At 47.3% G+C, this 27,181-nt stretch overlaps 1 protein-coding gene across 1 annotated transcript in view; it reads left to right on the top strand.

Annotated features, from left to right (window-relative positions):
* The window catches only part of LOC121298975 (ras/Rap GTPase-activating protein SynGAP-like), a 357,605-nt gene that overhangs the window by 308,886 nt on the left and 21,538 nt on the right, over positions 1 to 27,181 (top strand). The window contains exons 13-14 of the mRNA XM_041226381.1: positions 6,525 to 7,133; positions 9,333 to 9,467. Coding sequence (XP_041082315.1) covers positions 6,525 to 7,133; positions 9,333 to 9,467 — 744 coding nt within the window. The remainder of the gene's footprint in view (positions 1 to 6,524; positions 7,134 to 9,332; positions 9,468 to 27,181) is intronic.

Here is a 27,181-nt window from a genome sequence, read left to right as displayed (position 1 = left end):
TCTAAGAGATCTAAAGAACTGGTGCCCTGTTGCTTTTCTCTGTTCCGATTACAACATTTTGTCAAGAATTTAGCGAACAGGTTGAAGGTATACATTGGAATGATTAGGGTGACCAGTCATATTGCATTCCAGAAAGGACCATTTTTGATAACATATTTTTGATCCGGGATGCTATCAGTAAATGAATTTCAATGTAGATCTAGGGGTCATTTCCCCGCGTCAAGAAAAAGCTTTTGACAGGATGGATCTTACATATCTTTTTAAAATGCTGGAATCTTTTGGTTTTTGACCAAAGTTTATTTCTTTTATAAGACTTTTTCATAAGAATGTCTTTAGTATTTTAAAAATCAACAAAAGTCTGAGCCGTCCTTTCCCTGTACAGAGGGGCATTCGGCAAGGCTGTCTACTGTGATGTTGTACGCCTTTTCTATTAAGCCCCTGCTCTGTCGGCTTAGGAGCAGGTTGGCTGGCCTGAAAGTGCCTCTAGTGGTGAGTGCTCCTCCAATCAGACTGTCTGCCTAAGCTGACACCGTCTTCATTACTTCTTAGGCTGACGTCCTGATGCTGGAGGACAGTCTGAGTGTTTTCCAGAGAGCCTCCTCTGCTAAGGTAAACTGGGGAAAATGTAGTACTTTACTGTCTGGGGAATGGAGTGGAACTGGGCCCCCTTGCTTCCACAATCACTGCAATGGCAGAGGACAGGATTCAAAATGTTGGGAGTGCAGTTGGGGGGAGAGCAGTACTGGGAAGGTCTGCTTGTTAAAGTGAAGATGAAATTACAACCCTGGAGATGGCTGCTCCCTCAGGTTTCTTATAGGGGGAGGGTGCTGATAATAAACAACCTGGTGGCCTCCATGTTGTGGCATAAACTGGTGTGCCTAGAACCCCCCTCAGGACTGTTGTCTGAGATACAAAAATAACTTCTGAATTTCTTTTGCAATGGACACCACTGGCTCTGCCCTGCTGTGTCATATTTACCACCAGGAGAAGGGGAGCAGGGGCTGGTTGATGTTTATAGTCACGTGGCTGCTCTTTCAGCAGTTGAGTTGGAGACACACTGCCTTTTCTTTTCTTCACAGTGTGGGAAGGTTGGGGTGCAACTAGCAGCTGTTCCTAGTAAATGTATCCAGAATAGACATCTCTGGAATCCCAGAGTTTTATAAGAACTTACTAAAAGCCTGGCAGATGATTCGAGTGGAGAGGCAGGAGGAACACTTGACTGAAAGCTCGATATTGGAGGAGCTGCTGCTGTTTAACCCTTGTTTCCCTATGGAAGGTTTCCAGTCAGGAGTGCTGTGCTTTGTCTTCATCTCTGGGGGAGTCACTAACTATGATAAGCAGCTAGTGACCGTGTTGTAGACGAGGGGCTAACTATAAAAGAGAAGTTTGTCAGTGTTTTGCCCCTGAAAGTGTGTGGTTGAAGAGCCGGCTCTCCCTGGGTTTCTAATTTCCGCAGCTGTACCTGAGGACTTGGAGGGAAACTGGTGTAACACAGACACACTGCAGAACTGTCCTGCTCATTCCACTGGAAAAAAGCAACTATACCAGATCTGTTTGAAAGTATGCCACGTGGGTGTTTTGTGGGCTCTGCCTGAGAATAGGTGGTCAGTCCACATGGACTGTGAAGGAAAAATGTTTCCAGCATGGAGGACTCTGTATAAATTGCCTCTGGCCAAGCACTCAGGGGATCTGCAGTGGCATATTCTGCACTGCATCATAGCCACAGGGCGTTATGTCCACCATGTGGATCCCTTAGTCAGTGCAGCACGTGCTTTCTGCGGACAGGAAGAGACTGTTTTCCACCTCTTTGCAGACTGCAATCGGCTTGATCCTTTGTTATTTCAATATATTTCACAGTTGAAATTTCTTGAAATGTAGTTTTTACAAAGTTCCCTTTCAATGGAATGACAACCATTACCGAATGGGAAGAGCCCTCTCTGACCACCAATCACTGAGCATATATAAAAAAGCTGTCCTATCAGGGCCCTGCTGTGAGGGGGAAGTCCCTCCCTCCTCCTGCTGAAGAGGGATGTCCTCACAGTAGCATATCGCCATTTTCTCTCTCATTTCACTGAGACAGGTCACAGATTGCTTCATGCTTTCTTTGTCCAAATTTAAGAACATAAGAACATAAGAAAGTTTACAAACGAGAGGAGGCCATTTGGCCCATCTTGATCGTTTGGTTCTTAGTAGCTTATTGATCCCAGAATGTCATCAAACAGCTTCTTGAAGGATCCCAGGGTGCCAGCTTCAACAACATTACTGGGGAGTTGATTCCAGACCCTCACCATTCTCGGTGTAAAAAAGTGCCTCCTATTTTCTATTCTGAATGCCCCTTTGTCTAATCTCCATTTGTGACCCCTAGTCCTTGTTTCTTTTATCAGGTCAAAAAAGTCCCTTGAGTTGACAAATTAGGTTGCCGTGTAGTCTTCTTTGTTCAAGACTAAATAGATTAAATTCTTTTAGCCTGTCCGCATATGACATGCCTTTTAAACCCGGAATAATTCTGGTCGCTCTTCTTTGCACTCTTTCTAGAGCAGCAATATCCTTTTTGTAACGAGGTGACCAGAACTGAACACAATATTCAAGATGAGGTCTTACTAGTGCATTGTACAGTTTTACATTACTTCCCTTGATTTAAATTCAACACTTTTCACAATATATCCAAGCATCTTGTTGGCCTTTTTTTATAGCTTCCCCACATTGTCTAGATGAAGACATTTCTGAGTCAATAAAAACTCCTAGGTCTTTTTCATAGATTCCTTATCCAATTTCAGTATCTCCCATATAATATTTATAATGCACATTTTTTATTTCCTGTGTGTAGTACCACACTTTTCTCTATTAAATGTCATTTGCCATGTGTCTGCCAGTTCTGAATCTTGTCTAGTCATCCTCTATGCTGATTTAATCGGCCACAGCGAACCAAAAAAACCAAAAATAACATCTCGGCATCAACCGCGCTCTCCCTCGGCACCGTTCTTGACACCGATAGACGTGGTTCCGACCGCTCGGCACCGACAGTGTGTTCTGGACGTCGAAGCCAATATACTCGGCACTTATTATCAGCCCTGCTTCGTCCGCACTCTCTGAGCACCGGCATCGATCGGTGCATCCTCGATGCCAACATAGACGCCTGTTGTTTGGCGCCAGTTTTTTATACTTGGCACCAACGCGTCGCTCGGCACAGCCTGCACCATGTCAGTGCACTTCACTGGATCCTCTGCTGGCTTCCACCAGTGTGACCAGTGCACAGCAAAGCTCCCCATGGATGAGCATTCGACCTGCGCCAGGTGCCTAGGGCCAGACCACACGGCCAGGGCACTGGCGGGCGAGCTAGACTGCTCTCACTCAGGTTCTCAAGAAGAACTAAGTGCAGGAAAGCAGTCCTCTCCCCAGCAGAGTCTCTCCCCAGAGCAAGAGAAAATAAGATAGGTGGTTCAGGGCCCCTCCCAAAGGTCCTCAAGAACCCCACCTGCCACGGTGACCAGGGACACTCCTGGATCACTGTCACCCTCTCCGACCACTGGAGCAAAGGCGCAGATATCCGTCCATAGAGGCAAGATGGTCGCCTCCCAGACGACACTGTTCAAGGGGACGTTCCCCAGGATGTAGGCAGTCACCCAAAAGGTACCGTTCTCCTTCCGCATGGAGGCGCAGGCGCTCTCCATCGGGGTCACCACAGAAACGCCATAGCTTGGCTGAGCGCCATTTCCAGGAGCTGGCGGAGACAGTGAGGGCTCAGCAGACCATGCTGGAAACCCTATTAAAATCTCAGGCAGATTGCCCCATACCACAGCGGGGGGCTCCATACTTCTCAGAGGGAGGAGTTCCGGGCCTTCCTCCTGGATGTTCCCTGGCCAGTGGAGCAGGAGGGAAAGGGGAACCGCTTCATAAAACAGAAGGGGCATCCGCAGCATGCCCTCCCCTTGTGCCAGGTCTTTCTTGAGCTGGTGCGCTCATCCTGGAGTAACCCAGCATCTGCCCCCTCAGCCTCTAGAACAGTCGAGGCCCTGCTACACACTGCAGGAGCCCAAGAAGCAGGTCTAGGCATGTTCTCCACCATTGGGGACAGAGTCACAGTACTGGTGCAGGGGTCCACCCTTACCAAAGGGGGCAAAGACCTTACCTGCCCTTCCAAGCCGTGCAGAACAACAGACGTGATGCTAAAAAAGGCATACACATCCACGGCACTGTCAGCTAGAGATGCCAATGCTATGGCCATACTGGTCTTGTACCAGACGCAGCTGGCTGAGAGGCTGCAGACGAGAACAATGGAGACGGACACAGGGGAGCTATTGGCGGTAACAAGGGCGATGACCGACCTAATGGGAGAGTTAGGTCAGGCATCAGGCAGGTCTCTAGCGGCGCTGGTAGCTGCCTGAGGACACCTGTGGCTAACTCAGGCCAAGGTGGTGGAGACCAAGAAGGTGGCGTTATTGATGCCCCTATTACACCGGGCCAAACATTTGGAGCGACCATTGATGTGAGCCTTGAGAGGTCCCACAAGGCCACGGAGGTCGCCTCGAAGTTCTCTCGCCTCCCTGCCTACCGCCAGCAACGAAGGTGGCCTTCACAGCCTGCAGGGGCAACTGGGCCTGAACGCCGCCCTCCACCCCAGAACAAGCAAGCAGGCAGAGGAAGAGCTGGGGGCAAGGGACCATGGCGGCCAGGGGTAACCGGTTCTCCGGCTGGAGACCGAGGCCAGGGTTTAAGAAAGACCCGCCCCCTCCCAAGCCCAAGGGAGACCACCCCTGAGGGGCCCTGGCTGCCAACAACTCTCCTCACAACCGGACTGACCCAAGGAAATGACCCATAGCAAGGCTGTAGTAGAAGTCGTAGAAACACTACAGCCTGCTAGGGCGCTGAGCACTAGAGCCCAGTACTCATACAAATGGAAAGTTTTCCAAGACTGGTGCATTGCCGTAGGTCACGATCCTGTGACCTGCCCTATTGAGACTATATTAAACTTCTTACAACATATGTTTGACGCAGGAAAATCAGCGTCCACTTTGAAGATATACCTGGCAGCAAGATCAGAGTGCCATGACAAAATTGACTCTGTGTCCCCTGGGACACATTTCCTGGCAGTGCAATTTCTTAAAGGGGCTCGGAGGCTTCGTCCCCCCAAGAAAAATATGGTCCCCAAGCGGGATCTAGAACTAGTACTGCAGGTCCTTATGGGTCCCCCATTCTAGCCCATGGCATCAGCAGAACTGCGCCCTATTTACTTGAAGGTGGTGTTTTTAATAGCCATTACATCTGCCAGACGACTAAGTGAGCTTCATGTGCCGTCCATCAAAGACACATATATGGCTTTCACTGGAAATGACTTGCAGGTAACATTAAGAACAAATCCAGCCTTTTTGCCAAAGGTGGTATCTCTATTCCATATTAACCAACCAGTGGTTTTGGAAACTTTCAGACCTCTCCCACATGAGTCAGAGGAGGACCGTAGACAGCACAAGTTATGCCCAGTTCGGGCTCTGCGCTGTTACCTGGATAGGACGGTGTCCTGGAGACAGTCCAACCAGCTGTTTGTCTGCTATGGGTCCCGCTCTAGAGGTCAGGACGTATCAAAGCAACGTCTAGAGCACTGGGTGGCAGATGGTATATGCTTGGCGTATGAATAGACGGACTCCCCCTTACTGGGGGACATTACGGCCCATTCTACTAGGGGCAAGGCAACTTCATGGGCTTTCCTTCATGGCGCCTCCTTAGATGAGCTATGCAATGCTGCTACATGGACAGGTAGTCAGACATTTGCGCGTTTTTACCGTCTTGATGTTGCAAACCGAGTGAGACCCTCTCTGGGCTCTATGGTGTTGCAGGTGGCATGCCCTTAGGCGTCATGTGGGCTCTGAGGCTATCGCAGTGAGGCTGTGCTGTCAGTAATCTGGAGCCACGACAGCTTTGGTACAGCTTCCCATTCGGTAATGGTTGTCATTCCATTGAAAGGGAACGTTAGGTTATTACATCAACTCTGGTTCCCTGAAAGATAATGACAACCATTGCCCTTCGTGGTCTTGTCCCCAGCTGACCTCTGTTTTCGAAAGAAAATGGTGATATGCTACTGTGAGGATGTCCCTCTTCAGAAGGAAGTGGGAGGGACTTCCCCCTCACACCTGGGCCCTCATAGGGCAGTTTTTTTAAATATGCTCAGTGATTGGCGGTCAGAGAGGGCTCTTCCCATTTGGTAATAGTTGTCATTCTTTCAGGGAACCAGGGTTACGGTAATAACATAACATTATGTATATAATCTTTTTTTTTGTAATATTATAAAAAATGTGCTTTTTGTGCTTTTTGTTTGTTTCAATTAATGTTCTTTTTAAAAAGTCAAAAAAGTCTCTCTCTCTCTCTCTCTCTCTCTCTCTCTCTCTCTCTCTCTCTCTCTCTCTCTCTCTCTCTCTCACCCCTGTCCCTCACCCTCTCTCCTGTCAGCCCTGCCCCTCACCCTCTCTCTCCTCTCACCCCTACCCCTCCTCTCCTCTCTGCTTTAACACACTGTCCTGTCCCCTCTCTAGGTGCTGAGTGTCAATAAGAGTGTCTCAATGATGGATCTGCAGGACAGTCGCATGAACAGCGTGTCCAACCTGCAGAGTGTAGACATGCTGAACAGCAGCCAGGCCTCCATCGCAGGACTGGGAGGACTGGGAATGGGGGGGCTAGGCGCGGTGCTCAGGTCGGGGGGCCGGCACTCGGCAGGGAGCGGCAGCTCCAGTTTCTCTGGGGGGCTCCGGCTGAGTCAGATGGGGGTCACCACAGACTCGCTGTCACAGCAGCAGGCAGCCATGCGGATCCCGCTGTCCTTCCAGAACCCACTGTTCCACCTGGCCTCTGACGGGTTGCAGCTGCAGCATCAGGCCAGCCGCATGCCTCTGCAGACGCAGCCTATGCAGCAGCCCCCCCACACGCTGCTGCTCGCACCCGAGCAGGACATGGGCTCATCGCAGCACCACTCCTCCTTCCTGCCCTCTTTCCATGGTTACTCCCGGAGTGAGGACCTGTCAGGGCTCAACATAAAGCAGCCGCCGGCCAACATCATGCACAGCCACAGCTACAGCGATGACTTCACGAGGCAGAACTCAGAGTACAGCCGCAGACAGCTCTCACTGCAGGTAACACTGAGCACTGTGACAATGAGCATTGAGATACTGAAACACTGAGACACTGAGCACTGTGACAATGAGCATTGAGATACTGAAACACTGAGACACTGAGCACTGTGACAATGTGCGTTGAGACACTGAAACACTGAGACACTGAGCACTGTGACAATGTGCGTTGAGACACTGAAACGCCGCACTGAGACACTGGGACACTAAGACTCTGAGATACTGTGACAATGAGCACTGAGACACTGAAATACTGAGACCCTGTGACACTGAGCACTGAGCACTGAGACACTGAGGCCCAGATTTATAAAAGGATTGTGCATGTTTTACGACTGTAAAATGGGCACTGAGGGTTCAGAATTCTAGGATAAGATTTATAAAACACACGCAATGGCATAAATATGCAATTAATACATGATTTGTGGGGGCAATATCTCTGTGGTTTAGCCCTTGATGCATATGCATTTCTGGGTCGTTTCTGAACAAAACTGCTAAAAATGAGGGAATTTTGCAAATGAGGTTGTGAAAGGGTGCCTTTGCAGGGGTGATGTCAGAACCAGGAACAGAAAACAAAACACGCTTTTGCTAGCGGGTGAAAACTGAGCCGTGGCGCTTAGTTTATTTATTAAATAATAATACAAACAAAAAGAGTTAAATAAAACACACAACACTGAAAATAAAGGGTGCACTGGCCAAACAAACAGACAGACAAAACAGACGTGGACGAACACTAAACAAGTACCGAGCTGGCACTTCCAGCACGCTGTAGTAATTGTTATTTTAACTAAACTCTCTCTCTCACCCGTTCTCCACTTCCAAACACACAACCCCTAGTGAGTGACAACATGCAGCTTTTATGCAGCTGTACCAAGATGCATTTGCTAATCAATCATTCAATTGGAGTCTCGGTACAACTGCACGTGAATTAATGAAGTGCAGTTTCCCATGCTCACATATTATTACATTTTACCTGCATGTGAAGTGCTGTGCAATCCTCGTGCCTAAATACAAATATACATTTTAAACACTCGTGCTCGTAACCCATATTTGTATCCCATGTATTTTATACATAAACACCAACATTAACACACTACATACAACATAAAACACTAATAAACATAAAGGGGCGGGACACTCTGCCACTGAGGTCTATTAAATATTCTGTCTAATTTATTAAAGCTGCCAGTAATTGCAGGCCTCTATTTGCGTGATTATTTTAAGAACTCTGAAAAGCAGGTGTTAATTTGTCACAGTCAGACAGTAGGCTGTATAAAAAGCTAGGTGATTTGGGAGACTGTCAGCAGCAAGAAGGAGACATCGTTTTTAAGGACAAAGAACCATTTAATAACATTTTACAAAGAACTCATTTTTTAACCCTTCTGATTAACTCCGGTTTATAGTACTGGTACCGTATTGTTTTGCAAACTCCAATTTTCAACAGATGTTTCACAGCTTACATGACAAAACAGAAATTCTGCAAATAGAGTATAGAATTATGACAGAAATACAATGAATCTTGGTTATAAATCTCCCTCCCGACCTGTAAGGGCGCTAAGCAGCGAGAACAGAGTTCTTTGGACAGGCTGGTCTGACAGTTCTTTCCCAGGGTTCAAGGGAAATCAGCCAGTCTGGAAGAAGGCGAGACTCCATTGCAATAATGCATTGACTCAGAAGGGAAACAACGTGGCAGCCACAGATTGGAGAGGCGGTTGCACTCATTTACCAAGGGGTCATGTGTGACAGCATAAAAGGGGGCGGGGAATCATAATCTGTTCCTTCGCTTTGGTTTGTGTTTTGAACTGAGAAGGACTGTGAGAGACCCTGTGTACTGAGAACAGTATCATGAGTGTTTTGTTCGTTTGTCTGTGTGTAATTTGTCCTATTAGTAAATTACCAGACGGCCAACACGATTCCGGAGCTGTCGCCGAGGGCCAGCACTAGCCGGAACAACACCGCACTACTGTCACAAAATAAACTGTATCACCCACCACGAGCACTACTGCACACATCCAGGACTGGTGACCATGTCGGTATTATTGTGGGGCAGATACGTATTGTTTATTGCTTAGGGTCTAGAAGCCCATTATTTTCTATCCAGTGCAGTACACATTGCTGTGTATTGCCGGGGGATTATTGTTTATTGGTCACCAGATCTGGATAAAAATAAAAACTCTGATTAATTAGCACTGCATCACCCCTGCACATGTTCCCACGCAGCCACTTTGTCACGTGGTGTCAGAACACGGGATCATGGACTGCAACGCACTGGCAGAGCTGCTGGAAGCACTAGACAGTGGACAGGACATATGTGAGAGAAGGAGGGAGGCGCGCTACACTGCAGTCGTTGAACGGGTAGGGTTGACACTTCCCCAGAGCCATGTCCTACAGCAGGGGTCGGCAACCCCTGGCACGCATGCCAGAGTGGGCACGCAGGGTGGTTATGCTTGGCACGTGGAATGAAAAATAAGCACAATTGTAAAAAAAAAAATTTAAAAAAAATTAGCTTTCCAGCGGGAATAGATGCATGATCGAACTCCAAGCTGTCAATCACAATTAGCCAATAGGTTGCACGCATTGGTGCAGCGCCATCTGTAGCATCACCAAATTCAACCTTAAGTGCTCATCATTTCCCATTTTCCCCCAGTATATTTTCCCAGATGTGATTAGCTATCAATGCAGTCGTTTTTGTTTTATCTGTAAGGGATCATGGCATCTGCTAAGAAAGTGAAGTTGGATGTGCGTTCATCCAACCCCTCTTGGACAAACGAGTTAGGATTTATTTTACAAAAGGACAGCGCTGTCTGTGCTTTCTGCTGTGAGAGCGTTGTTTGCAGAAGTGTACGCCGACATTTCGAAATGAGGCATGAGAAAAACTTCAACGATGAAGCAGACAAGGCCGAGTCTGTTAAGTGGCTAAGTAAGGAAAGCATATCAGTGTAATTAAGAATCTGAGCGTCAGCAAAAATCAAGCTACAGAGGGAAGTTATAAAGTTATAAAGTTATTGCGTGGATTGCTGAACATGGAAAAACAAAGACTGATGGGGAATTTATTAAGGAGGCTGTAACAGGGAGAGATCTGTGCTGACTCTGCTGGCGTGTTCACGGGCTGCAGGAAGAGGGCGGCAGTCGCCCAACAACCGCCTGTGAGTCATGGCAGTGACACGAGGAGGTGGGAAAGTGTGAGTGTGGACTTTCCCCCTCTCTGAATGGCCGAGAGGCGGGTCTTGGGTGATTGTCGGTCCTATAAAATAACGCTCTGTTGTTTCCTCAGGTCTGCCCACTTAGACGCGCTAAGGGTGCGGACACTTTGATTCGGGACCGGGAATCAGCGAGACAGAGAGAGAGAGCGGGGAACCCTTGGGCAGACCCCGGCGTATTGTAAAAGAGCAGGCTAGATAGCCGACAGAGTAGGACGGTGATCCGGGTCGTGCGGGTAGCGGCGACCGGGATAACGCTGCCGAGTGCAGCACCTTTTATTTGTAGTTTTATTACTGTTTTATTTTCCCTTGTTCTTTTCGCCTTCTGTTTTCATTATTATTTCTTTGAGCACCTGCGAGTGCATTTGCGGTTCGTGTACCAGCTGTGGTATTTCGGTGGTGCTGTCTATCATCGTTGATAGGCAGCCCACGGTCAACAGTGCCCTCTGCCGGAGAAAAAAAAGAACTGTCTGAAATAAAACTGGGCACCTGTGTGGTGTTTCCAAATACACCTGTCTGTCTCCTGGTCAGTGAATTACCCACACCCCTTCCACACGTGGTGTCAGAAGTGGGATTCACTGGCACTGCCCCAAGCAGTGCAGCTAGAGAAGGAGCAGACTAGCGATGGATGCGACCCAGTTTGCCGCAATGATGGACCTCCTGCGCCAGACGCTCACCGCGGCAGTACAGGGGGCGGCTAGACCCGCAGCTCCAGACCACTCCATCCAGAGACCCACCAAAATGACGGCCGAGGATCGACCGGACGCCTACTTGGAGGTGTTCGAGGCTATGGCGATCTCGGCCGGATGGCCCCAAGCCCAGTGGGCTAGCTATGTGTTGCCCCAACTCACCGGGGAGGCTCAAGCAGCTGCGAGGACGCTGTCCCCGGAGCACATGTTGGATTACCCTCGGCTGAAGGCAGCCATCCTAAACCGTGTGGGGGCCACACCGGAGGGCTACCGGAAGAAATTCCGGGAGGAGCAGTTTGCGGCAGGGGAGCACCCACGAGCCATCGCCCACCGTCTGAAGGATTACGCCATGGGTTGGTTGAATCCTGACCTAAACACCAAAGCCAGGGTGGTGGAAATGATCGTGGTGGAGCGCTTCCTGGAGTGTCTAGCCTCGGGACCTCGGCTGTGGGTCCAGCGGCAGGCGCCGGACACGCTGGACCGGGCGGTCGAACTTGCCGAGCAGTACCAGGCAGCGGAGCCAACGCCTGCGAAACTGCCCGGGAGGAGTGTGGCTGCTGGATCGTCCCCTCAACTGGCCCCGGAAAGGGCGAAGGGACTGGGGGGAAGGGGTAGTCCAGGATTTGGTCGGGGGGTGTCGGCGGGAGCTCCCGGCCCGGGTACTGGGGCAGGGTGGGGATACCCACGGGCTGCTGCAGTGTCGGACCGGGGTCTCGCGCGGACGCCTTATCGGCGGGCCCCTTTTATGGCTCCAGTGTTTCCCCCTCTTTCCAAAACTTCGGGGAGAGAAACCAGCCCACCGAGGTGTTGGACGTGCAGGGAGGTGGGCCACCTCTCCCGGGACTGCCCCGTGATGGAGTGTGACCTCAGCCGACCAGGTAAGCACGTTCAATTACCTCAGTCACTTCAGCACACGGGTTTTGTTATTCCTGTGACAGTGGATGGTACAAAAACCCAGGCTCTCCTGGATTCAGGGTGTGGTCAGTCTCTAGTACAGGAGAGCCTAATCTCACCGGGGCATAAACGTATATTGGGACGGGTGCATATTAAATGTATTCATGGGGATGTCCGCTCCTATCCCAAGATCAATGTGTGTATGACTATTGGCCAGCAGGTGACGCAGGTGCAGGTAGGATTATGTCCTCGATTGCCGGTACCAGTAGTTCTGGGGCGGGACTGTGAGCAGTTTAAAGATTGGTTGGCTGCTCTGACAGCCCCGTCTTCTTTATTGGCTAAGAAAGAGGAAGTAATTGGAGAGATTTTTCCCTTTCGCGATCCAGAATGGTTTTGCCATAGATTTAAACCCCGTAAAACTAAACGGGAGCGTCGGATCGCTAAGAATGAGGGCTGGCAATGGAGGGAGTCGGAGAAGTTTCAGGTGGGGGCGGTTGGTGAAGAGTCCGGGGGGGAGGTCGCGGAGCCAGCGCAGGGGTCTGGCTCGGCTGCCTCTGCTCGGGACCGACCTGACCCCGAGTTGGAAGCCATGGGAGCTGATTTCTTAGCTCGCTCCCGTGACTTCCGACTCGAGCAAGGGCGTGACGACGTGCTGGGCAGGCTCTTTGACCAAGCAGCGGTGGTTAATGGTCGGGTGGTCGAGCCCAGACGCGCCGCCACGTACCCCCACTTTGAAATTGATCGAGACCTACTGTACCGTGTTGATAAATTACCCCAGACCGGTGAAGTGCGTCATCAGTTGCTCATTCCTCAGCCCTTTAAGGAGGATTTGTTGCAGCTGGCTCACGCTATTCCCCTGTCTGGTCATTTGGGAAGGGATAAAACTAAAGCAAGGCTTGTGTCACGGTTCTTCTGGCTGGGGCTGGATGGCGATGTTAAGCGGTTTTGTGAGCGTTGTGGGGAATGTCAGAAGGCCAGCCCTAGAGCCGTTCCACGAGCCCCACTGGTGCCTTTGCCCCTAGTGGAAGCTCCGTTTGAGCGTATTGGGATGGACATAGTTGGGCCACTAGAAAGGAGTGCGGCAGGATACACCCACCTACTTGTCATTCTGGATTACGCTACGCGTTATCCAGAGGCAATTCCCCTCCGATCTATGTCCGCTAAGTCTGTTGCCAACGAGCTTGTGAAGGTTTTCTCCCGGGTGGGGATTCCCAAAGAGATACTAACCGATCAAGGCACCAATTTTATGTCCCGGCTAATCCGCGGAACATGTAAGCTTTTGGGAATTAAGACCATTAGGACCTCTGTGTTTCATCCTCAGACAGACGGTTTGGTGGAACGCTTTAATAAGACCCTTAAGAACATGTTGCGCAGATTTATTCGTAGTGATGTGCGTTACTGGGACCAGCTGATTCCTCCCCTTCTCTTTGCGATCAGAGAGGTTCCCCAGGCTTCCACGGGGTTTTCACCATTCGAGCTGTTGTATGGGCGGAGACCCCGGGGTGTGCTCGATCTGGTCAGAGAGATGTGGGAGGAGCAGCAGGACAATTCGACCAATACAGTCCGGTATGTGTTGGACCTGCGCAAACGTCTTGAGTCTGTTGGGAAATGGGCGCATGACAATTTGCAGCAGGCACAGCACAGACAGGAGACACAATATAACCGAGGAGCCCGGTTGCGCACATTTCAGCCGGGGGATAAGGTACTTCTTTTACTACCCAGTTCTGAGTCGAAACTCTTGGCTAAGTGGCAAGGACCCTTTGAGGTTACACGCCAGGTTGGGAAGGTGGACTATGAGATCTGCCAGCCGGAGCGACGGACAGAGAAACACATTTACCATATCAATCTTTTAAAGCCTTGGTTACAGCCAGAGGCGTTGTTAGTGGCGCATGCAGATGACGTCACGGACCTGGGACCTGATCTTTCTGTGTTGGCAAGAAAAGGATCGGTACAGATTGCTGAGAATCTGACACCAACGCAGAAATGTCAGGCTCGCGGTCTGGTGGCGGAGTTTCCTGACGTGTTCTCTTCAGTCCCGGGGCAGACTCGAGTAGCCCATCATCACATTGATATTGAGCCGGGGGCGCTAGTTCGCCAGAGGCCGTACCGTATACCTGAGCGTAAAAGACAGGTAATAAAAGCGGAAATTGACGAAATGCTGAGACTGGGGTATATAAGACATAAGAACATAAGAAAGTTTACAAACGAGAGGAGGCCATTCGGCCCATCTTGCTCGTTTGGTTGTTAGTAGCTTATTGATCCCAGAATCTCATCAAGCAGCTTCTTTGAAGGATCCCAGGGTGTCAGCTTCAACAACATTACTGGGGAGTTGATTCCAGAACCTCACAATTCTCTGTGTAAAAAAGTGTCTCCTATTTTCTGTTCTGAATGCCCCTTTGTCTAAACTCCATTTGTGACCCCTGGTCCTTGTTTCTTTTTTCAGGCTGAAAAAGTCCCTTGCGTCCACACTGTCAATACCTTTTAGAATTTTGAATGCTTGAATTAGGTCGCCACGTAGTCTTCTTTGTTCAAGACTGAACAGATTCAATTATTTTAGCCTGTCTGCATATGACATGCCTTTTAAGCCCGGAATAATTCTGGTCGCTCTTCTTTGCACTCTTTCTAGAGCAGCAATATCTTTTTATAGCGAGGTGACCAGAACTGCCCACAATATTCAAGATGAGGTCTTACAAGTGCATTGTACAGTTTTAACATTACTTCCCTTGATTTAAATTCAACACTTTTCACAATGTATCCGAGCATCTTGTTAGCCTTTTTTATAGCTTCCCCACATTGCCTAGATGAAGACATTTCTGAGTCAACAAAAACTCCTAGGTCTTTTTCATAGATTCCTTCTCCAATTTCAGTATCTCCCATATGATATTTATAATGTACATTTTTATTTCCTGCGTGCAGTACCTTACACTTTTCTCTATTAAATGTCATTTGCCATGTGTCTGCCCAGTTCTGAATCTTGTCTAGATCATTTTGAGCCGGGGGCGCTAGTTCGCCAACAAGTTTGCTTACTATACCAGAATCTAAATCGTACCGTATACCTGAGCGTAAAAGACAGGTAATAAAAGCGGAAATTGACGAAATGCTGAGACTGGGGGTAATAGAAGAGTCCCAAAGTGACTGGAACAGTCCGATCGTTTTAGTCGATAAGCCAGACGGGTCAACTCGATTTTGCATTGATTTCAGACGAAATCAATGAGAAATCGAAATTTGACGCTTATCCGATGCCCCGAGTAGATGAGTTGCTGGAGCGTCTAGGCACGGCTCATTTTATGACGACACTGGATTTAACGAAGGGGTACTGGCAGATACCCCTGACTCCGGAATCTAGAGAGAGGACGGCGTTTTCGACTCCCTTCGGGTTGTACCAATTCAGGACCATGCCCTTTGGGTTGCACGGAGCCCCCGCCACTTTCCAGCGGATGATGGATCGCATCTTGCGGCCCCATCAGCAGTACGCCGCTGCTTACATAGATGACGTGGTTATCCACAGTGAGGATTGGCCGAGTCATCTGTGTAAGGTAGCGGCGGTGCTGCAATCCTTGCGGGAGGCGGGGCTCACTGCTAACCCAAAGAAGTGTGCCATTGGGAAGAGTGAGTCGGAGTATTTGGGGTATCGAGTAGGGGGCGGCCAGATCAGACCGCTAGTTGCTAAGGTGAAAGCCTTGGCTGACTGGCCGGTTCCTACAACCAAAACCCAGGTGCGCTCTTTCTTGGGACTAGCGGGCTATTATAGAAAGTTCATCCCGAGTTTCGCTACGCTCGCTGCTCCCTTGACAGACCTCACCCGGAAGGCTGCCCCAAATACGGTTCAGTGGACGGAGTCGTGCCAGAGGGCCTTTCTCGCCTTGAAGCGGAGGCTGTGTAGTAAGCCAGTACTATGCAGCCCGGATTTTGGTAAGAGGTTCACCCTGCAGACGGATGCGTCAGAGACAGGTCTCGGGGCAGTGTTGTCGCAGGAGGTTCGGGGAAGCGAGCACCCAGTCCTGTATATCAGCAGGAAGCTCCTTCCCCGCGAGAAAAATTATAGCACCATCGAGAAGGAGTGTCTCGCGGTAAAATGGGCAGTCGAGTCACTCCGGTACTACCTCCTGGGGCGACACTTCACCCTGGTTACAGATCATGCCCCCTTAGCATGGCTTCACCGGATGAAAGATAGCAATGCCAGAATCACACGGTGGTACTTGGCCTTGCAGCCCTATGCCTTCAGGGTAGTCCACCGAGCAGGAAAGCTGCATCAAAACGCAGACTTTTTCTCTCGGGAAGGCATGGGGGTGTAAGATTTTCGAATGAACCGGTGGTGTCATTCTGAGGGGAAGGATATGTAACAGGGAGAGATCTGTGCTGACTCTGCTGGCGTGTTCACGGGCTGCAGGAAGAGGGCGGCAGTCGCCCAACAACCGCCTGTGAGTCATGGCAGTGACACGGGGAGGTGGGAAAGTGTGAGTGTGGACTTTCCCCCTCTCTGAATGGCCGAGAGGCGGGTCTTGGGTGATTGTCGGTCCTATAAAATAACGCTCTGTTGTTTCCTCAGGTCTGCCCACTTAGACGCGCTAAGGGTGCGGACACTTTGATTCGGGACCGGGAATCAGCGAGACAGAGAGAGAGAGCGGGGAACCCTTGGGCAGACCCCGGCGTATTGTAAAAGAGCAGGCTAGATAGCCGACAGAGTAGGACGGTGATCCGGGTCGTGCGGGTAGCGGCGACCGGGATAACGCTGCCGAGTGCAGCACCTTTTATTTGTAGTTTTATTACTGTTTTATTTTCCCTTGTTCTTTTCGCCTTCTGTTTTCATTATTATTTCTTTGAGCACCTGCGAGTGCATTTGCGGTTCGTGTACCAGCTGTGGTATTTCGGTGGTGCTGTCTATCATCGTTGATAGGCAGCCCACGGTCAACAGTGCCCTCTGCCGGAGAGAAAGAAAAAAATAACTTGTCTAAAATAAAACTGGGCACCTGTGTGGTGTTTCCCGAATACACCTGTCTGTCTCCTGGTCAGTGAATTACCCACACCCCTTTCACAGAGGCTTTTCTCAGTAGTTCGGAGGTTTTGTTTGATGGTTTACTGAACAAGGACACAATCATCTCTAAGATCAAAGACATGCCAATATCTGCCAGAAGTGTTGAAAGGCGCATTACTGAAATGGTAGAGAATGTAAGCAAGTAGCGAACAGTGGCACTTAAAGACGCTAGGGTGTTTAGCATGGCCCTTGATGAGAGTACCAACATTAATGATGTTGCATGCCTGGCAGTTGTTGCAAGATACTGTGACTTGGAGACAGTAAGAGAGGAACTATGTTGCTTAAAGCCTATGCATAGAACTAAGAGGGGAGAGGACGTTGCCAAAACGTTTGTTGAACATTTTGAAGAGCAAGGGATTGACATTGGCAAAATATTCGCTGTAACAACAGATGGCGCACCTGCAATGGTTGGAAAACAGAAGGGGTTTGCTAAGATTATTGAGGATAAAATAGGACACCCCATCTTGAAATTCCACTGCATCATTCACCAAGAAAATCTTTGCGCAAAGATTTCTAACTCTGATCTTAACACTGTGACAGCTACCGTGGTGAAAATAGTCAATCTCCTCATTGCTCGCTCTTCTTTGACAAATAGACAGTTTCAATCCCTGCTTGAGGAGATGGACAGGCACGCTAGGATATCCCTCTTCACAGCAGTGTTAGGTGGCTAAGTTGCTGGAGGGTGTTGGAACGGTTTGTGATCTGTTTTGATGCAATCAAGACCTTTCTCACAGAGAAGGGGCAAAACTACCCAGAGCTGGAGAAATGGTTTGTTAAACACATGTTTCTAACCAACATCGCAGGCCACCTTAATGAGCTCAACCTACGCCTGCAGGGCATGGGCCAAACTGTATTGGACCTATATGAGACATGGAAGGCATTTGTTGCTAAACTATCCATCTATTCAAGGGACATTGCTAATGCCACTTTCTGCTACTTCAAGCACCTGAGGGAGCTGTCATTGCAGTGCCACTGACATTGGAATATACATGCAGGGGCTGGAAGCTGAGTTCTCTCACAGATTTCAAGATTTCCAGCGATATGGACCTATGATTTCTTTTTTGATCAAACCCGATAGCTATGACGAGAGCGAGTTGAGGACTTTGAAATGCAGCTGATTCAGTTAAATAACTCATCGTTATGGAAGTCCAAGTTCCCAGAGCTGTGGAGGCTGCTGGAAACAACTGAGAGATCACGGAGCCTTCATTCTAGCCTGTTGGACATCGCTGCCAGATACGTTCATCTGCCTAAAGAACACTGCATTTGTTTTGATGACAGCATTCGGATCAACCTATCTCTGTGGGCAGATATTTTCCCACATTAAGTCAGTGCTCAGCCCCTCTCGCAGCCGTTTAACAACGGACCACTCTGAGGCATGTGTGATGCTCAAGGTGACGAAATTCAGGCCACAGATCGCGCAGCTCAGCAGAGAGAAGCAGGGACAGGGATCACACTAATCCGGTAAAGATGCGATAAACATGATAAAATGACAATATACACTAATATACACCCCCATTTTTCCATTTTTTTTTTAAATTTAAGCAGTTCAAGTCCAGTGAATAACATGAAATGGTACAAAGGTAAGCGGTAAACTGCCAGAGGTTAAAAAAAAGTTTAGGTTACCAATAACTGAAAAATAATGTACATTTCAGAGTTATACAAAAAGGCTTTTTTCAGGGAACAAGTAATGGGTTAACAACTTACAGCTGGTCTGCAGCAAAGGAAGTAAATTAAGCCTTGAAAGTCGATGCTAACAATTCCTACAGGTGTCCTAACTTTTGTTGATTACTTACAAACCCTCTGTCTGTATAAAAGCAGTGTTGGAACAAACTGTGTTACTACACCCTCTTAAGCATTATTTGGACAGTATTGTACTGCAGGAAGTAGTATATTTCTCTCATAATGGCAAGAAAAAGGCAATTAACAAAGGAAGATAGACAGACCATTATAACCCTTAAAAGTGTAGGTCTTTCCTTAAGAGAAACTGCAAAGAAAGCCATCGCGGTTGTGTGACTACATGGTACACTGGCTGCCCCCCGAGAAAAAAACCAACCTGCAAATGGGGGAAGCAGTGGTTATGGAGCAGCTCTGCCATGTGGGCGGCACCAGTACCCAAGCCTGGATATGGCGACACAGCCCCAACACCCTAAAGACACAGTGAAAATGGCCGAGGATTTTGATGACTCCCTAGTCTCCGCTTGGACTGGGATACTGTTGGAGCAGTCAAACACTTCTTCTCTCTTCTCTATCACCACCATCAGCACTGCCAACCCCAATGGGCCCCCTTGCCTCCCCTTCATGGAAACCAAGGTTGGCCCTCAGAGGTGAGGTGCTGCCCCGTTGCCATACCAGCGACGGGACAGATATTTAACCAATGCCCCCTCTGCCGCCCCAACTTGTTTCAGGTGCAACCAACAGGGACATCTGGCCAGGTCATGCCCCGCTGCCATGGAGTGTGACGTGGCCATGTGCAATTGGGCACTTGAGATAGGTAAGTGCAGGGAAAATGTTTGGAAAGGGGCCTTCTATGATTGATATGGTTCTAGGTAATATGAAAACTCATGTATTATTGGACACAGGATGTGAGCAAACCTTGTTTAGAGCAGCTCTCTTGGGCGGTGTGTCATGGCAGCCACGAGGTCAGGTGGCCATCTCCTGTATCCATGGAGATACGGTGGCATACCCCACCCTAAAAGTATACTTATCGGTTGGACCGATTAAACATCACCTGGTAGTAGGGGTGGCGGAAAGGTTGCCAAGAATTGATGCAAATAATGGCAAATAAGTGAAGTGTTTCCTTTTCAAGTTGAAATGTTTTCTCCTATTTTCCATCCTAGAAAAATGAATAAAGAGAGAAGGACTGCAAAAGTGAGGGAGCATCACTGAGACAATGAGCTGGGATCTGGTGGGAGAGTGCTCGGATGGTAACAAATGCCAGTCAAAGGGAGTTGGAACGCAGGGTGACCGAGGTTACTGGGCCAGTAAGGGCCCAGTAATTTCATATGTATTTATGGCTGTGGTGTAGCAACTACTACACCAACCCCTCTCAATATACCGGACATGTGGTACTCAAGCGCGGACATAGTGTGGGGCCAACATGATGATCAGGGCCACGATTCTATCACGAGCACAAAAAATCGCGAACAAATGCAAAATTTTCATTTTTAGGGAGCATATTGCAAAAACTCTACATAATGTAATAATCAAACATTTACTGTAGTTCTATAACAGAATGCTCACTTGTTATGAAATATTATTTCTGGGTGCACTTCCGTTTTTACTATGTGCTTCCTGACGCTAAGGGAAGTGAAACACTGAAAAAAACAAACAAACAAAAAAACCTGCCTTTTTAAACTGCAACTATGGCTGCTAAATGTGCATCAACATCTCGCATTTCAGCAAAACAACGAGAAAAAAGATTTTCCTTCTGGCGAGTTTCACTCATCAGATGAGATATTATTTTGTTCAGTGTGTAGCGAAGTAGTATTCGAAGTATTATCAAAACTCTGCGAGTACAGTATTGAATGGGAATGAATTGCTGTATTGTTTCTGATAATGCTGCAAATATGAATAAATGTTACAACTCTGTTATCAAAGGCATGGCTGTGAACTCTATATGAACAAATAAATCGAACAACCTTGTTCGATTTATTTGTTCCAATTAAAAACAATATGTTGAACTGTTCTTTCTTTTTTAACAATTGAGTTTTCAACAGCGCATTAGAACAATTAGTTAGGTAAGCACTATTTTATTGATTTAAATATGAATACACTAGTTATCTTTGTATTCTTTCATATTTTCATATGTATTTATGGCTGTGCTGCTATGTTGTTATCAGTGTGCAAATAACGTTTAGTGCTGCCTTATTTATTTTTTTCCTCTGTTCTGCTCTTATACGTTCTGTACACTATACACTTTGCATTTATTTATACAGTTTTCAAAACAAAAATTAGAGTTTGGTAGTAAAAAAAGTACAATGAACAAATGCGAAAAATGTGCTTTTCCTGAACCGAAATTGCTTTAAGGGAAAGGCAATAATAGCAGCAGCGTTACAATAAAAATGCACTAATTTGAACCTTTCAACCAGGAGACAAGGTAATGCTGCTACTTCCCTCATCAGAATCGAAATTCTGTGCTAAATGGCAGGGGGCATATTAGTGATTTGGGCTATAGGGAAGGTGAATTATGAAATTATACAGCCCGATTGCCGTAATGAATGTGAAATTTATCATATAAATTTATTAAAGCCCTGGCAGGCACCGGAGGTCTTGTTTATAGTCCCAGGCAATATAGAGGATGATTTAGGCCCCTGTCCAGAGACTCCTAGCACAAAAATAATTTCGATGGGGGAACAATTGGTTCCAGATCAGCAACGGGAGCTGCGTAAGCTTATTGAGGGGTTCAGTGATGTTCTTTCACTTGCCCAGCAGAAATTATTTGGTAGAATATGACATTATCCATCAGGTGTCACCATGCGAGAGAGACCATACCGGATCCCAGAAAGTCGACGAAGTGGCATTCGCAAAGAGGTATGGGACATGCTCGAACTTGGGGTGATTGAACCTTCCAGGAGTGAGTGGTGCAGTCCTATTGTCATAGTGGCCAAGAAAGATGGCGCCAACCGCTTCTGCGTAGATTTCAGGAAAGTAAACGCTATTGCCAAGTTCGATGCATACCCTATGCCTCGTGTCGACGAACATTTAGACAGATAAAGCTAGGTTTATCCTTCACAGGTCTTTCTGGTTTGCTGAACTTTCCTGACAGCTTCTTGATGGTGGCGTACAGGTCCTGCATGTTTCCCTGGTGAGCTGCTTCCTCTGCTTCTGTTGCCAGCAACTCCATGTAGTTGCTCTTGTCTTTCTTGATGCTTCTCTTGACTCTCCTGTTCCCTTCAGAATACTCTTCCTGTGCCTTGGCTTTTCCAGCTCGCGTGCAACTGTTGTTGACTGCTGCCGCCTTCATTTTCCTCTTCTCTGTCATCTTCAAAGTTTCTACAGACATCCATTCCATTTGGTTGTGTTTCTTGAAGCCCAGGACTTCTTGACAGGTTGATGATAGTGCCTCCTTTACTCCTTGCCATTTCTCGTCGATGGTCTCTTCCTCTAGCAGCTCTTGTAGGACCTGAAACTTGTTGAAGAGTGAGATAGTGAACTCTTCTAGCTTGGTTGGGTCTTTCAGGAGCATGGTGTTGTAACGCTGTCATTGGTTGGTCCCTCCTATCCAATTCCTCTTCAACTTAAGCTGCAACCGAACAACAAGGAGATGATGGTCCGAAGCAACGTCTGCTCCTTGTTTGACACGTACATCCTGAAGAGATCTGAATAGAGAAAAAGATATGAACTTCTTCCCGTTGCACACATGGTCAATCTGGTTCTCCGTCGACAGGTCTGGTGATACCAAAGTCACCTTGTGTATCCTTCTGTGATGGAAAAAGCTTCCTCCGATGACCAGGTTGCCTGTGGCACATAGGTCGGAAAATCGCTCCCCATTGTCATTCATCTCATCCAGCCCCTGCTGCCCCATGACCTCCTCATAGCCCCTGTTGTCGCTGCCGATCTTGGCGTTGAAGTCGCCCATGACAATGATGACGTTCCGTCCTAGGTGGTCCTGTACAATGGTAAGCAGTTGTAAAAGTCCTCCTTGCCCTCCTCTTCACTGTCATTCGTTGGTGCATAACACTGGATGACGTCCATCTTGATCCTCCTCTTTTTGGTACGGAAGGAGGCTGTGACGATCCGTGGGCCATGTGCCTCCCACCCAATGAGCGCTTCCTGGGCTGTCTTGGATAACATCAAGGCGACTCCCTGGGTGTGCGGCGCGTCTTCTTCCTCATGCCCTGAGAACAGCAGCAACTCCCCTGTGGCAAGCCTCCTCTGACCGGAACCAGTCCATCTTGACTCGCTGATTCCAAGGATGGCAAGGTTGTAATTCCTCATCTCGGCAGCCACTTGTGCAGTCTTTCCTGTTTCGTGCATGGTGCGCACGTTCCATGTTCCGATGGTGATGGTGGTCCTGGTGGAGATGATGGTCATTGGCCTGGCAGCTTCTAGAGACTGGTTTTCACTACCCGGTGTCATAAAACCTCCAGCTGGAGAGTCATCCTCTCCCAGTACCGAAATGTTTGTTGATGTGTCTGTTGGCGTTTCTGTAGCAGTGGGTTTTTCTATGGGGAGGGGTCGCTAGCCCCTCGCCCAACCCTCCTCCTTTCTCATCATGGGCTTGGGACCGGCAATGGCGGAGTTACCCGATACTGTACATCAATGAAAAGATGCTACCAACTACTCTGTAGTCAAAAGGAAGTGTTTGGCCATTAAATGGGCTACTGACTCTTTACAATACTACCTGCTGGGACACTCATTTGATCTTGTCACAGACCACGCCCCACTCAAGTGGTTAAGCACAATGAAGGACGGCAATGCCTGATAACTATGGTATCTGGCGTTGCAACCCTTCATGTACCACATGGTACACCGTGCAGGGAATCGTAAATCTGTTCCTTCGCTTGGTTTGTATTAAGGAACTGGAAGGGCCGTGAGAGATGCAGAGAAAGCGCTGTGAAAGTATTTGTGAGTGTTTGTTTGTTTTTTGTGTTATTAGTAAGTGTCTTGTTTGTATCACTAGACGGCTAAACACAAATTCGGAGCTGTCGCCAAGGGCCAGCACAAAACCGGATCAACACAGCACTACCGTCAAGATTAACATTGCTAGCACTTATTGTACTGCACCACAAGCACTGAGAGCACTCACTTTGGATTTTGTGAACGTGTGTATCTAATTGTGTCTGTTAAAATGTACCGTGCTTATTATTACATGACAGCAACCCCGTTTTTCATTGCGCAATAAACATTGTTGTGACTTGCTTTATTATTTACTGGCTGGTCATCAGATAATTGGTTTAAAAAAACAAATAAAACAATCCATTTCACCCGTACTTTGTTATCTGTTTGTTCTTTGGATTACTGCACCAGCACCGCACCTTGCTATACACTGCTACTAATTACCACTTTGCCACAGGGGGACAGAGGGAACATAGATTAAATATCTGTCCCATTGCTGGTATGGCATCAGGGCAGGGGCAGTACCTTTACCCCACCTTGGTCTCCATGGAGGGGAGAAACTGAGCACTAAACATAAGAACATAAGAAAGTTTACAAACGAGAGGAGGCCATTCGGCCCATCTTGCTCGTTTGGTAGTTAGTAGCTTATTGATCCCAGAATCTCATCAAGCAGCTTCTTGAAGGATCCCAGAGTGTCAGCTTCAACAGCATTACTGGGGAATTGTTTCCTGACCCTCACGATTCTCTGTGTAAAAAAGTGCCTCCTATTTTCTGTTCTGAATGCCCCTTTGTCTAATCTCCATTTGTGACCCCTGGTCCTTGTTTCTCTTTTCAGGTTGAAAAAGTCCCTTGGGTCGACATTGTCAATACCTTTTAGAATGTTGAATGTTTGAATTAGGTCGCCACGTAGTCTTCTTTGTTCAAGACTGAACAGATTCAATTCTTTCAGCCTGTCTGTATATGACATGCCTTTTAAACCTGGAATAATTCTGGTAGCTCTTCTTTGCTCTCTTTCTAGAGCAGCAATATCTTTTTTATAGCGAGGTGACCAGAACTGAACACAATATTCAAGATGAGGTCTTACTAATGCATTGTACAGTTTTAACATTACTTCCCTTGATTTAAATTCAACACTTTTCACAATGTATCCGAGCATCTTGTTGGCCTTTTTTACAGCTTCCCCACATTGTCTAGATGAAGACATTTCTGAGTCAACAAAAACTCCTAGGTCTTTTTCATAGATTCCTTCTCCAATTTCAGTATCTCCTATATGATATTTATAATGCACATTTTTATTTCCTGCGTGCAGTACCTTACACTTTTCTCTATTAAATGTCATTTGCCATGTGTCTGCCCAGTTCTGAATCTTGTCTAGATCATTTTGAATGACCTTTGCTGCTGCAACAGTGTTTGCCACTCCTCTTATTTTTGTGTCGTCTGCAAATTTAACAAGTTTGCTTACTATACCAGAATCTAAATTATCAATGTAGATTAGGAATAGCGGAGTACCTAATACTGATCCCTGTGGTACTCCACTGGTTACCATTCTCCATTCTGAGGTTTTTCCTCTAATCAGTACTTTCTGTTTTCTACATGTTAACCACTCCCTAATCCATGTACATGTGTTTCCTTGAATCCCTGCTGCGTTCAGTTTGAGAATTAATCTTTTATGCGGGACTTTGTCAAAAGCTTTCTGGAAATCTAAATAAACCATGTCATATGCTTTGCAATTATCCATTATCAATGTTGCATCCTCAAAAAAATCAAGCAGGTTAGTCAGACATGATCTCCCTTTCCTAAAACCATGTTGACTATCTCCCAGGACCCTGTTACCATATAGGTAATTTTCCATTTTGGATCTTATTATAGCATTTCCATAAGTTTGCATATAATAGAAGTCAGGCTTACTGATCTGTAGTTACCTGGTTCAGTTTTGTTTCCCTTTTTGTGGATTGGTATTACGTTTGCAATTTTCCAGTCTGTCGGTACAATCCCTGTGTCAAGAGACTGTTGCATGATCTTGGTTAGCGGTCTGTAAATAACTTCTTTCATTTCTTTGAGTACTACTGGGAGGATCTCATCCGGCCCAGGGAATTTGTTTATTTTAAGAGCTCCTAGTCCCTTTAACACTTCTGCCTCGGTTATGCTAAAGTTATTTAAAACTGGATAGGAACTGGATGACATGTGGGGCATGTTGTCCATATCCTTCTTTTGTAAAAACTTGTGAAAAGTAATCATTTAATATATTTGCTATTTTTTTTCTTCATCTATGATTTTGCCATTTGTATCTCTTAGACGTTTAACCTAAGAGATACAAATGGCACTGAGACACTGAGCACTGTGACACTGAGATACTGAGACACTGAGCACTGTGACACTGAGATACTGAGACACTGAGCACTGTGACACTGAGATACTGAGACACTGAGCACTGTGACACTGAGATACTGATACACTGAGCACTGAGACACTGAGATACTGATACACTGAGCACTGAAACACTGTGACCAATGTTCCCGCTATTTTTTTTTATACTGAGCGGACTACAAACTTCTCTGAGCACTACATTTCTGCCAATGGGCAGCTTTATTGAATACTAAATACGTGATGTCATAGTTAAGATAAACTGCCCTACTAAACAATGATCACCAGCAGACGAGATTGTCAGTAAATGCAACACACGCAACAAATAAACTCGAGAATATCAGCAAGAACAAGGCACTATAAATGTTCAAGATTTTAAATAAACTAAGTTTTTAACATTGTCCGACCACACTTTCCATCCTTTCAGCAACTTCCTATTACAGTAATTACCAAACCAAATAAATAACAGGGGACGACACAGGCCTGGTTTTGGGATGGAACCACATAACAGTGTTGTGTTTTGATTGGTCCATGTCTGTCACATGAATATGTCATCACACGAGTGGTAAAGCTTGCAGGCATTTTTAACATTCTGATCACAGAATGTTATATTAAAATATAATGTGGTATTTTGCTGGACTAATATAAAGGGGATTGGGAGTCAAAAGTGATAAAAAGTGATTGTAGTAGTTTTTCTTTTACCCTACACTTCCCAGTCTTTTCCCTGCACCCCCTTATATACCTTCGCCTCCCACCCCCTCTTTTGCACCAAACCTGCACTCCCCTCCACACACATTCACATACAACCCCTGCACGCACACACCACCATGCAACCCCTGCACGCACACACCCACCAAGTAACCCCTGCACGCATATACCCACCAAGTAACCCCTGCACGCACACACCACCATGCAGCCCCTGCATGCATACACCCACCATAGCAATTCTTTGCAAAAAATATTTTCGGGTGTTCAGCCTCATTCATGTTTATGGCAGTGTTGAAAAATACATTTTCAGTGATATCTCTCGAACCAGAGTACTTAAGGTCATGTCTGGGGGCCCTCTTTCACAGGGAGCCACCCCTTTTCAAATGTTACATTTTCAACAAATATTCACATTTTCAGCATGATGGCATGTCAAGGTTGGATTACCAATAGCTTTTCAGCTCCAGGATGGCAAATAAAAAGTGTAAATTGGGTTCCTTTCCAGCCGGGGATACCCCGATTGGAGGTCTTGGGGACCCGGGGACCCCTGGAACCCGAGATATAGCACCCTGAAAAATGTCTGTGGGAAATCCCATTATAAAACACCTTTGGGGCAACACCTGC

This window comes from Polyodon spathula, chromosome 24 (genome assembly GCF_017654505.1).
Source record: "Polyodon spathula isolate WHYD16114869_AA chromosome 24, ASM1765450v1, whole genome shotgun sequence".
Taxonomy (NCBI): domain Eukaryota; kingdom Metazoa; phylum Chordata; class Actinopteri; order Acipenseriformes; family Polyodontidae; genus Polyodon; species Polyodon spathula.
The sequence above is the reverse complement of the archived record's forward strand: the minus strand, read 5'-3'. Positions and strand labels throughout refer to the sequence as shown.